Genomic DNA, 12532 nt, shown 5'->3' with positions numbered 1-12532 from the left:
TCTGCCGTTCTCCTTCCTTCCAAGCAGGCCCATCTATATTACGCTCCCACCCCCCCCACTAAGCCGAGGAAACGTCTGTTTACACTGGATCCCCAAAAAGCTAGCATTTGCAAAGGGAATAACCTAGCAATATATACAATCAGCTTGTTTACAAAGAAAAGCACATGATATTATTAAATTGCATAATTCCACAATTCCACTCCGTGGAAATCCAGTTGTTATTGATAAATAACAATTCAGTAATGTTGGAAGAAATGAACAGATGGTCCAAAAACATGATGGAGCTCCTGATGATTTTTATCTACCTACTGAAGGCACACGGGTAAAGACACGGGTTTACATTTCAATTCCTGCTAACCTACTGCAGGTACATAAGCATTTATCGGCAAAGTGTTTGGAGACCAAATAAAGAAAGGTGAACCTAACACCTAACAATGGGCAAATGATTTGTTTTCCAGACTAAAGTGATCTTCACTAGCAATGCTCAACCAAACAAATCTCATGCATCAATTACCCAGTAGAGGTTGAAGGACTGAACGTTCAAGACATTGAACAGCAAACCTGTCTCTACACAATGGGTTATGCTGGACCAGTATACACTTTGGGCTTTGGTTTAACCTCAATCTCATTTATACTGCGGACAAAGATAGCATCTGGTTCATGACTGCAAAAGGAATAAACGTGAGTAAGTGCACATGAAAAAGTAAAAGCGAGGATGACATAGGAAAGGAATTTCATAATAAATCATACGGGATATCTCCCTCTTCAAATGTGTAACTGGAGGCCACAGCTAATAGACGACCATCTCTGCTGAAAGATAATGCTGCAATGCTTGAAGGATATCTCGAGAACTGGGAAAAATAAAGTGCAGAGTGAATGTGCAGTTCCAAGATAATATTAGAAGGCAAACAGAATACATCTAGAACCAGAATGCGATAATACCTGATATAGTCTCTTCTTGTTGTTGCCATCCCACACATTAACATACCCATCACAACCGCCAGTTGCAAAAGTACCATAACTGTCAAAGGAAAACAAAGGAGCATGAGGAGAAAAGTAACAGACTAAATAGTAATAATGGAATGAACCTAGGTCGGCTGTTAAGGAAGTTTCTCATTGACTAGAAGCCAGTTCTTACAGATAACAAGCTGATTTGGCAACTCTAGTGATCAGATATGTAACCTTTGTCCACTAAGTAAGTTTCACAGTCCATTTCAATAATCTGACCCATCATGTTTTGACATTTTCTTCGTATTTATTACAATCAAACTTTCTCTGAAACCATGGACTTATTGAACTTTTTCTCAGAGCTTCATTTTACCATGTGACAGTATGTGGGTGAATTGAAAATTGAAAGATAAAGAGGTTGATATGTAAAAAATGCCCCCAATATGGAGAAATTTCTAACCCAGATTCAAGGGACTAGAAGAGCTAGGGCAGATATAAAATAACCATAGGAGAAGTGGTGTGAAGGATATGCATAGCTTAAGCCTTGTATTTAGTGCGATAAAGCTGATTGGAAGGCAAGGATCCATGTAGCTGACCACATTTACTTGGAAGCCTTGATGTTATTGTTGTAGAGGGTGACATAATGTCCAGTTTAGAGACACCCAACACAGAGCAGTTATACGCAATCATCGAGAGCAAGCATACTTCACCACATCAAATTATCTCTAATTCATTTGATGTTAAGCTCTACAATCAGCTTCTTAGATATCTGCTTTCTAGGATTAAAATTTCATAACGTAATTGGGTACCTGCTCAATGATTACCACAGCTAGTCCTTCTATTGAATAAATTAAGAAGGAACACAACTAAAAGAAAAACAGAAGAAAATGCTTACATAGGATGAAATGCCATGGCATTGACAGGATAGACTGTGTCTTTTCCAGCCTCTGATTTTCGGTGGCACTTGAAAGCATATCTGCATGAATTTTATCCCAACAAAAAGGAAAAAAGAAAATATCAAAAAAATAAAGAAAAAAGAAGAAGAAAGAAACAGCAAAAGATGTACACTAAGGTTTACACTAGGAGTTGTAGTCCGGGTCAGCCATTGGTGATCCCAATCCAATCTGGGTGCGGATTGACCAATTCAATCCTGATCCTAGAAAATCCTGGTTAAACACAGGTCACAATTTGCAACCATGTAAACAAGTTTTCGCATAATATTGGTACAGGACTATGAATCAGATTGCAGAAGCATTTTCAGTCAATCCACCTGATCCAAAACGGAAACTCCAAACCATAAAGATTTATTTTAGAGGTGCATTTGTGCAGAAAAAGGGCCAGGATGGCATAAAGATTTATTAAATCACCTCAACAAATACTAATTTAGTTGGATATTACTTAGACATTAGAACAACATCAGCTTAAAAAAAGTTAACCTTGTCATGCCATGTCCTTAAATAGCATGATCAAAATTAAATAGAAACATGAGGAAGGCCTGCGCAAAATCCATGTTTTGCATGGGGCCAGATCATGGAAAACACTGTTCCTCAGAATGAAGAACTTACTTCTTCGCTTGACCAGACTCAGATAAATCGAAGAACTCCATGGCAACCCGACCTTCCACAGAACTAAGAGCAAAACCTGCAAAAAGCATTCAGGTTTAGGAAAAGTACCCCATCTACAGCAGTACTAACAAGAAAAGACTGAAGCAGACATTTGAAGAAAACTATCCTAAACTATATACTTTAAACTGCATGCTGTGCACTCCAGAATTGAAGGTGTAAGACAACTATGGGAGGATCATAATGCATGTTTTCTTACAACACCTAGAGTCTGACTGCAACTTCCTCAATAAACCCAACCCTATTTGAATCCAGTCACCAACTACATCCGATCTAGCACTGAAATTTATGTATCAACATGACCCATTTCTCTCAGAATACCGAACAACTTCTTTAATGTTGCGGTTCTACTGTACCTCATGGCACTCTCTTTACCTAAAAGAGTACTTTTTGTCATTTTTGTTCAAGCTCACAATAGGGCCTAAATAGGACCCAAGAATTTCATTTTGTCATTCCCTCAAGGATAGTAGAACAAACTGGAAAAATAAAGAAAGCAAAGGGTTAAAATAGGCAGCTGTATATCAAAAAGGATGAATTCGAAACTTTTTACATAGTTATACATATGTCCTACTCGTGCTCTTTAAAATACCTACTTTAATACTTTACTACAATGTTTTTACCTTCCTCATAAATGGTTTGAGCATTATAGGATGACTTTGCTATATAATCAATAAATTTACAGTCCTACTTAATTACCTTAGCCTAGTTAGCTTTACAATAAATGACACATGCTTGGATACAGAAAGAAACTCTTAACAAAACATCAGATGCCATAACGAACATATATATGAAGAGGATACCTAAATAACCAAATTTTTATCTGATATCCTGATACACACAGATATCATTAAAGGTATTATTATTATTATTTTTTTTTTTTTTTTTTTGGGGGGGGGGGGGGGGGGACCACGGATTAGCCCTGCATGTTAGATATTTCATTTACATATGCAAGTGAATGTTCATGGTGGTGGGTGATTGTAGGTTTGGTCACTAGCACATTTTGAAAGTAAAATCTCTATTGAAAAACAAGAAGAATAATAAGCCATGAACAAGTATCCTTTTCCCGTCAGTACAATTTAACAAGCAGATTGACCGCCAAAACTAGGAAAAAGAAAAACAATCTGGATTTGGAGATAAGAAATAACATGACTACAAATGGGACTATTAAATGAGAAGAAATGGTTATGAACAACTAAGCTGCTTATGAAGAATACTTCCTAATGAACAAGACCATGAAAGAAGCCAAGAAGGAGAAATTTAAAAGGCAAAAAAAGTCACAACTCACAATACTACATAGAATATAAATAAGCAGAAGTTTCTTATATTCCTTTACATGCCTGTTCCATTGGGATAACAACGTACACATCTGGTTTGATACTTCAACGAAGACTCCCTCCTCTGCTCTGGTTGAGACATATTCCGCAGATCATAGACATTTATGTGTCTTCCTGCAGTTGCTACTACCAAACGATTGCCAAATAGGGAAAGGGAATAAACACGCTCAGGCTGTGGGTATGTCCCAACAAGCGTACGTTCTTGCCCACTAGCACCCCTTGGATCCCAACATTTTAGTGTTTTGTCCCAACTACCAGTGATGACTTGTCCTGAAATCATGTAAATATGAACAATTAATGCTGTGAGATATGAAATCCAAATGAACAAGAAGAATGATGCTTTATATCTGATGCTCCATAAAGACATCAGAAGCAATGAGATCTAGACTTGTACCAGTATAAACTTATGAAATAAAAGATATAAATTGGATAAATTCAAGAAATAGTGAAGGGGGGGGGGGGGGGGGGGGGGGGGGGGAACATTTTCTAAAAAACCCCCCCCCCCCCCTCCCCCCCCCCTTTTACCCCCACAAAAACGCAGCCTAAGTGATCAAGAGATCACTTAGACATTAACATTTGCACCCAAGATATTTCACCATTCATCGAGCACCGGAGGGGGAAACATTTATTTAGAAATAAAAACCAAACACGATCATTTAAATTTACCCAAAATTCTAAATTAATGGGAAAATGTTAAAGTAAACACAAATCATACAGTCTTGCTTGAACTAGGTCCCTCTAGTAACATGCATGTCAAGGTGCCAATGAAGCAAGGGGCTAAGGGACATCAGAGCAGTGAAGAATGAACTCCATTTTCTCAACAGATGGTCAAGCAAAAATTAGACCGTTGGAGATATACATCCAGTCTTCCTCATTTGTTCGCATAATCCCACTAATTTTTGTGGATTTAAACACCATGGGGTCAGACTAACAAGGTACCAACTACCAACAAGAAAAGTTGAGAATCCAACTTTCCCATCCCTTGGGAGAACTGTCCATATGTCCTGTTAGGTAGCTGAACACCAAATTGAATTGACAATCAAATTTGTTCCAATTTTATTTACTTGTAAAGCATCAGGCGAGATAATTAACCCATATCTTAAAGTGAACTGATCATGGTAAAGGATCAGCTACCTAGTCTTCCTAGCACTGTTTCTTTGACAGATGATAGGATACTGTAGGATTTTAATCTTCTTCCACCCATCGCCGCCAAGCGTCACCAAAAAAAGATAGCCACACAAAAACAGCCAAGCATCCAGAATAATATGAATAGGCAAAATACCTACTATGGCACTTTCTTTGAATGTACAGAACTGCAAACTTAGCTGCCTTGCAGTGTATTGGTGTTTGTAATAATCCATGCAGTTATTCTTTGTCAAACTCTTTTTTTTGGAGAAAAATTATAAAACATGGAGCCAACGAGATAAAGGCGGGGGGGGCGCACAGCCGTCAGAGGCTCGGGGGAGGTAAACTCCTGACTTCACCTTCCCGGTCGTGGGGGTGGGGGTTTTGACATCAGTTCAAATTTGCTTCCAAATCGCTCGTCGGGTTTGGGTCCATCTTCCTGGCCCCCCCTTGGCGCGGCGCGCGCTCCCCTTGGTCGCTGTGGGCCGTTCTCGGTCCTTCCCCGCCTGGGCTCTCTCTGGCCTGGCGGGCTCCCGTGGGCGGGGAGGGCGGAGGGTTCGGTCCTTAGTTCCATTTCAATAGAGTCGTTGGGGTTGGTCGGATGGCAGTTATTCTTTGGCAAGATTGGGTTAGGAGGCCCAAGTTTTCAAAAATCCATCACAACTTATTGACTTGGTATGCATCATATTGTTAAACATAGGCGCGAAATGCAACCTGCACTTGCAGGTTCTTTTCAATCCAACACACTATAAAGTGTAAACAAGTATCCTGTGCCAAGTGATGTAAGCCAAGTGGGATTTGTGTGGTATAAAACCTTCTTTCTCTAGGATACTTTTAGGGTTTTGGAAATGGGAAGGATGGGTTGGGTAGGCCATGGGATTCTCTAAGTGGGTTGATTTTGAGCTGCTTAATGGTTTAGGGAAGGTTAACCTTGATGGATTGAAAAGGAAAAAGTTGCAGGGTTGTATCAAATTGAGATGGGATTGGGAAATGATTCAAAATTAAGGGAATAGGGCTATGGAAAGCTTGTGGCAAGGGAGGGGAGGTTTCTTGCCCACCTTTTCTTTCTTTCTTTCTTTCTTTCCTTTTTTCTTTTCTTGGTAGCCCAAGACTAGGGAAGGTTGTTTCCTAGGTTTCAGAGAGGAAGGCGGGGGGCTGGTATTGGTGGTCGAAAGGTTTAGGTGGTCTAGGCTGAATTGGGATGAATTTCTTGGACTGGAAATAGGGACAGCGGGGTTCTTGATGATTTCTTGATCTGAAACTGCAGAAAACAGCTGTTGCAAGGTAGAGGGAGATGAAGAGAAGAGAAAGGGGTTAGGGCTTGGGATGGTGAGGGGTTTATGCTCACTGGTTTGCAGGTTCTTGAAGAAGAAGGCTAAATTGATTGCTGGAGTAAACTAAGCAGATTGCAGGCTCTAGAGAGCCTTCTTGGGCAACTGCAGGGTCCCCCTCAAAAGGACCCAGCTCAATACCTCCTTGGCTGTAAATTCATCGTTCTTTATTCATCAAAACTGATTTACTACAGCTGTGGGCATGAGAATTTATAGCCTTTACAAAGAATCCAAATATAACTCTATCTAAAAGACCTAACTTGACTTATTCTTGGACTCCTAATTGGACTAGACAACAACAACTGAAACAAAAGACTAATTGGGATTCTGTAACTGATTAAACCCAACTATAATGCATAAAAAAATAAAAGAGAAGTCCAAAAAGAGACAAAAATACCCCTTGGGGGCTGCACATGGCTAGGGCTAGGCCCCCTTGCGGTTTCTACTGGGGGTTTTTCCTGTTGTTCATGTCACCAAGCCAACACCATGATAAACCCTAAAACTCTGAATTTCCAATCAATGTAAAAAACAGTAAAGAGTTCGCAGCCACTATTACTCATGTTAATTTTGTAGCCACACCAATCACTCATCTTGAAGATAAATTCTGTGGCCTGCCTGCTAACCCTAGAATCATTTTCTCAGATGAAACAATAGCACAGTAAATGGTAGACTGAGTTATCATGAAGGAATTTGACCATGGGACGTTTGAGATTCTCGTTATTTATGAAATTACTGATGACAATGGTGGTTGTACCAATTTGCCAACAGAAAACAGTAACAAGAGGATGTTTTCATTCAACTCGAAGAAGCAAGTAATAGTTCAACTATTCCAAGATAAAAAGAAGTGGCAACCCAAGTTGCTCTATAATATGTCATCGACAATATCAGACTGTAGAAACAACCTGCTGCATAAGAGTACTCAACACAACGCACAGATGCATCATGCCTCCCTAAGATGTCTTCTTTGCCAGAACTGAACATATACCTGAAATAACATATGGCACATTTAGATATTAAACACGATATAGGGATCAACTTGTTTATAGCGCAACAACTCAAGCAAAATAGAACAGAACATCAGATCCAGAAACCGATAAGAAAAAATTGCATACAGTGAAAAGGAATACTCTGAATTGAAAATTTACCCAGCTGCTATTCAAGAATAGATTGTCATACAAAAGATTATGAACAAAATGATTATTTTGATGAAAAACGATGGTTCCAGTGGCTTCAAAACTAAATGAGAGGTAATCATGCTCACTCAAGAATTTAATCGAGTAGGTCAGTAAACCTTATCAAACTCTCTCATCTGCCCCCTCCTCCCAACCAATTGATAGAAGCAGCAGATGAGACAAGATGTATAGCACTACCTCAAGAAGTAACTCAAAAAAACAAAATTACACAGGACTACAGGAGAGACAAGTAACAAGTTAGTGTACTCCTTCAAGAAGAAGATTATGGCGGTCACCGTTCTCTTGTAAATAGGACCAACATGATACCCACATGGTGATTACCGTATCTTCTCTTTTTGCAATGGGGAGCTACAATCCGTGTTGGTGTAGCTTTTACAACAATTTTACTAGTCATTTCTAAATGCAAATATGGCTGAAAATTTTAGTCATTGATTCACTATCATATATTTAATCTATATTTGCCCAAACTTTCCTACCTCTTAGAATCCTCCATCAATGCAACCTCCTTGATAACATAGAATTCCTAAACCACCACCATTTTAAGCAAATGACCACTTGCAATCACCATGTTAACCTTTTGACTTGGTAAGCACATCAAACTTTTGATGTGAAGCTATCCAAATATGTCCCTTGATAATTTGAGAAAGACATTTCCAGTGTAAACTGAAACGTATCAGAGCTGCTATTTATCAACAATAATTTAAGTTCTAAAAGTGAAATGTTGAAGCTACCATTCCATACCAGGTTTCTCTTCTTCAAGACAACCATGCTTTACTTGATCTTAATTGTAGAAAAATGATTGGTTTACTAATCATCACATTCCAAACAACAGCTAAAAAAATTTGCAATAATTAGCCTTTACACTTCATGTGAAACTGACCTAATGGCCCAGATATTAAGTTAGAGAAGAAAGTAAAATGATATGTGTGTGGAGGGCCGGAGGCATGGATTTACAAATCAAATGGGAACCAGATTATTCAACTGTTTCCAACAAATTCTCAGCCATATCCCAACTAAATGGGGTTGGGTACATGGAAACTTGCCATCCCATCATATTTGTCAAGGTGGCGCCTTGGCATCCAAGCACTTTGGTCAACCAAAGGGCCTTTGTCACCTAGGCAGGTGCCTTGGACAACTTACTCACCTAAGTAGCATTGCCACATGTTTTAACCCTCTCAATTGGCAGGGCAGAATGACAACTATGCGTCCTATCAGCTCTAGTCGAATAATACTTGATACAAGGCTTAAGTTGTGCATGTCTTTCCCCATCCACTGCTCTTAAGGTCACTTTAGATCTGCCCATGGCTCTTAGTTGCTTCAATCTGAACCAAATCAGTAATCCTTACTGGAGCATCAAAGGCCACCATTGAACATGGCCACTTCACCTCAAACAGGTTTCTTTTAGCTTATGATACATCAAAGCTACATCAAAGTCAGCTCTGATATGATATTTCCTTACTTAATCCTTTAAAGGTTTGCCACACATTCATCTCAGCTACAATGAGTTAATGTACATGATGCTTCTTAACTTTCCAACATTCAGCACCATGCATCATAAGCAGTTGTATGATTATCCTATAAACTTTTCCTTTTCAGATTTCAGAAAAAAATGGATCAATCACACAACAGTATGGAAGCAACTCTCCATAGTTATCAAGATATCACCTAGCCGTCAAGGCTGCTTGGATGCCTTGCTGCTTTATTGGTGTCACCTTTGTTTAGAAAACTTGATCCAACACCTTGGTCTTCTTGTTGCCTTGATGTTTGTACACCTCTTCACTTCATATATCCAATTTAAATTCTTTGTGAAACATCATCATCTATATCACCTTCTTATTTATGACAAAGGCCAAATAACTAAAAAAAATCACTCAATGCAATCTCTCTGTCATCAATTTCTACCAGCTCATTATCTGTTCTAATGTGACAAGATAACAAAATTTACATATACTGATATACATACACCCCGACTTCGCTATACTTCTCCTAAGACCTTGTGATTCTAAGGTTGATTTCCATAATTCCAACTTGATGTTAATCTCCACTTTCATTTCATCAACTAAAACAATATCATAAGCAAAAAGGACACACCAAGGAACCCCATCTTAAATGTCTCCAATTAAACCATCCACAATAAGTGCAAATGAGTAAGGCCTTAAAGGTGACCTATAATGTACCCAAATTTTAAATGGGAATTGCCAACTAGGTCCTATAGTTCTTACACCGGACCATCATACTTGATATAGGGCTTAAGCCATGCATGTCCTTTTCACCACTTCTCCCAATGTCATTTTAGGTCTACCCTTGCTAGTTTAGTTTCTTCAATCTGAATCAAATCAATCCGCTATACTAGAGCATCCAAGGCCTCTATTGAACATGGTCATGTCACCTCAAACAACTTTCCAGCAAGGTTCAAAATTTCATTTCACCTTGGTGTTTAACCTTATCGAACTTCGATGAAACATGGCACAATGGAGTGCCATGTTTCAAATGATGGTTGTGGGTTTTAGGTTTTTTTTTCACCTTGTTTTTTGTGTACAACCTAATTTAAGGCCAATAAACACAATGGTAACATTGTTTTTCCACTAAAACCTAACATAAACTAGTCTTCTTGATTTGCACATGCCCGGCTATATGCCGACAAAACTAGAGAGTGTAATTTCACAAATCTAAACATGAATATACAAAAAATCATTGAAACTTACATTAAAATGCAAAAACAAATATTGAGAAGTAGTCAAAACTCATTTACAAATTATAATTACGATCCCTTGTAATTCTTGAAAATTCACCCAAATTTTTATGGAATCTCATCAAAATTCAGTCAACTGACTCAATTTTGTTTCAAACCAGGTTTTGTTTTAGTAGGCTCAAGATGACCCAAACTAGTACCATGCTTTTTAGTAGCTTTATAATGAATTCAAGCTACTCCCAAATATCTAATATCATCATTCTTAATGTTATCCATCCTAATTTTGCCGTTTTGTGGGCCATTATAAGGTATTTTGGGCAGCTCATGGAAAAGTTAACTTGACAAGTCAAAAAAGAAGCTATGCATAACTTTGGCCACACATTAGCATTTCAATGAGAATAGACCCATTAAGTAAGGTGCTTCCTCCAGCTGTTTCTGGTGCAAGTAATATAGAAGTAAGCAGAATCATTCTAGACACATTTAACACTCCAAGTTACTTGCTTTATAATGCTACGAAGTTACAAATTTAGCTCACCTAGTCTTGCTTGACTATAACTTAATGCAAAATTCTGGAATTGAAGTTTTTGAGCATATTCGAACCCCTGATAATCAAGATGCTCTATTGAAGAGAATAAATGAATAAACAAGAAGCAGGAAGTTCTCCGCCTTGCTCTTACCGCCTAACAGTGCAATCTGCACCGGCGCTAAAACCAGAAGAATCATCATGAAAGCAGCAATCTAACACAGGACCTCCATGCTTGAACTCTCCTTTCAACAAATTTACACTTGCGTCGTACAACCGGACGCTCTAGTCAACCGAAAAGTACAAAAGTGAAACCAATGTCAGTGGCACAATCAACCTGAAACAGTTCTAGAAAAAGAAAAGAAAGAGATAAGAAGTCAAGCACTTACCTTATCCCACGACGAAACGAGGAGGTGATCGCTGTGATTGGAGAAGCGAAGGTTGGAAATGCCATCTGAAGGAGGGTTAGAAAGCTCCTTCCCCGACACTGGAGGAAGGGAAGCACTCATACTAATCGAGATTGTAGGTGTAAAACCTAGGGTTTCCTAGTGTGCGAATAAGACAGGCGAGCAAGCAGAGTTGCAGAGTGAAATAGATGAGCAGAGGAGAGGGAGCTTGGCAAGGCAAGAGTAGGGGGAGGCGCATTTGACAACGCGAGAAAGTGTCATTTGCTTTATGTTATCGAAGGGCGGAAAAATAATGGGATTCAAAATTTTGGAATTTAAAATCGGATGGGTTTTCGGGTTTTTTTCTTTCAAACGAGTCGTGTGTGTGGTTAGGGTCATTATTAGCAAATGTACATAATTTTAAGCTAACTTTTCAGCGCCACCTGAGTTATCCTGCTAATATTAATGTTAACCTCTAAATTATTTAATTTATCAAACAAACCCCTTATTACTAACTTTCAGATAACTTTTAATAGAAAAATTACATGATTAGCTGCATTTAAATTTTTCTTTACAAAATTAGTACTGAGTTTTCAAAACTAACCGAAACAAGTCTCTTCCACCCTTTGATGTTTCTTCCTCCTGCAACCCAACCTAAGAAACAACCTCAGAAACCCCACTTGCTTTGCTATTTTAGTTTTCATTATTTTTCTTCAATATCATCTTCTGAACCTTCAAGCAATGAAATCATAGGATGATGAAAGCAAACAAGAGAAAGGATTGCTACACCAAGAATGGAAGAAGAAGACTTCAATCTCTCAACTTTAGAAGATGAATAATTGACGTGGAAATAATTCTTTTGTTGGCATTGTTGATTCCTGCTCCATTGACATAGACGATTGGCATTGAATTACTTTTTTGATTGAGAAACGAAGAATTGAAACAAGGCATGACAATGGGAAAGGGATTTAAGTTCGAATAGAGTGCAAGAAACGAAGGGAGAAACTAAAATTAACTGTTCATAAGTCTTTTGATGGATTTTTATTTCTCAACCTAATTACCCAAACGGAGACTTTAAGATTTCAACCCTAGAAGCAAGAGGGAAAACTCTTGAGGTTCAAACTTGAAAATAGAGGCAAAAGCTTTGTGGAAAAGTTACTGTAAAGTTTTTGTAGAAATCGAGCAATTAGGCTAGTTTGGTTAAATCGAGTTAAAAAGGAACATCAAATTTTATGGGTCTAAAAATTACTTGCCTTTTTTATTGACTGATCTTGTTTGCTGAGTCCTCATCTATCCATCTGTAACAACCATCACATATTTGCTCCAATAAGAGGCAATTGGCATATGGATTCCCTCTATCCACCAAGAAAACACTAAT

At 38.4% G+C, this 12532-nt stretch overlaps 1 protein-coding gene across 1 annotated transcript; it reads right to left on the bottom strand.

Annotated features, from left to right (window-relative positions):
* Positions 1 to 144: 144 nt before the first annotated feature.
* LOC149014608 (mitotic checkpoint protein BUB3.1-like) lies at positions 145 to 11434 on the bottom strand. Its single transcript, XM_089155583.1, has 9 exons — positions 11158 to 11434; positions 10923 to 11053; positions 7263 to 7345; positions 3908 to 4174; positions 2514 to 2589; positions 1844 to 1924; positions 943 to 1021; positions 751 to 851; positions 145 to 664 (listed from the first exon to the last, which is right to left on the bottom strand). The coding sequence occupies exons 1-9, from the start codon at positions 11275 to 11277 to the stop codon at positions 580 to 582; spliced, it is 1023 nt and encodes a 340-aa protein (XP_089011709.1). The 5' UTR covers positions 11278 to 11434; the 3' UTR covers positions 145 to 579.
* Positions 11435 to 12532: the final 1098 nt, after the last annotated feature.

This window comes from Hakea prostrata, chromosome 5, assembly GCF_041222555.1.
Source record: "Hakea prostrata isolate BN-2017 chromosome 5, UWA_Hpros_2, whole genome shotgun sequence".
Lineage (NCBI taxonomy): Eukaryota > Viridiplantae > Streptophyta > Magnoliopsida > Proteales > Proteaceae > Hakea > Hakea prostrata.
The sequence above is the reverse complement of the archived record's forward strand: the minus strand, read 5'-3'. Positions and strand labels throughout refer to the sequence as shown.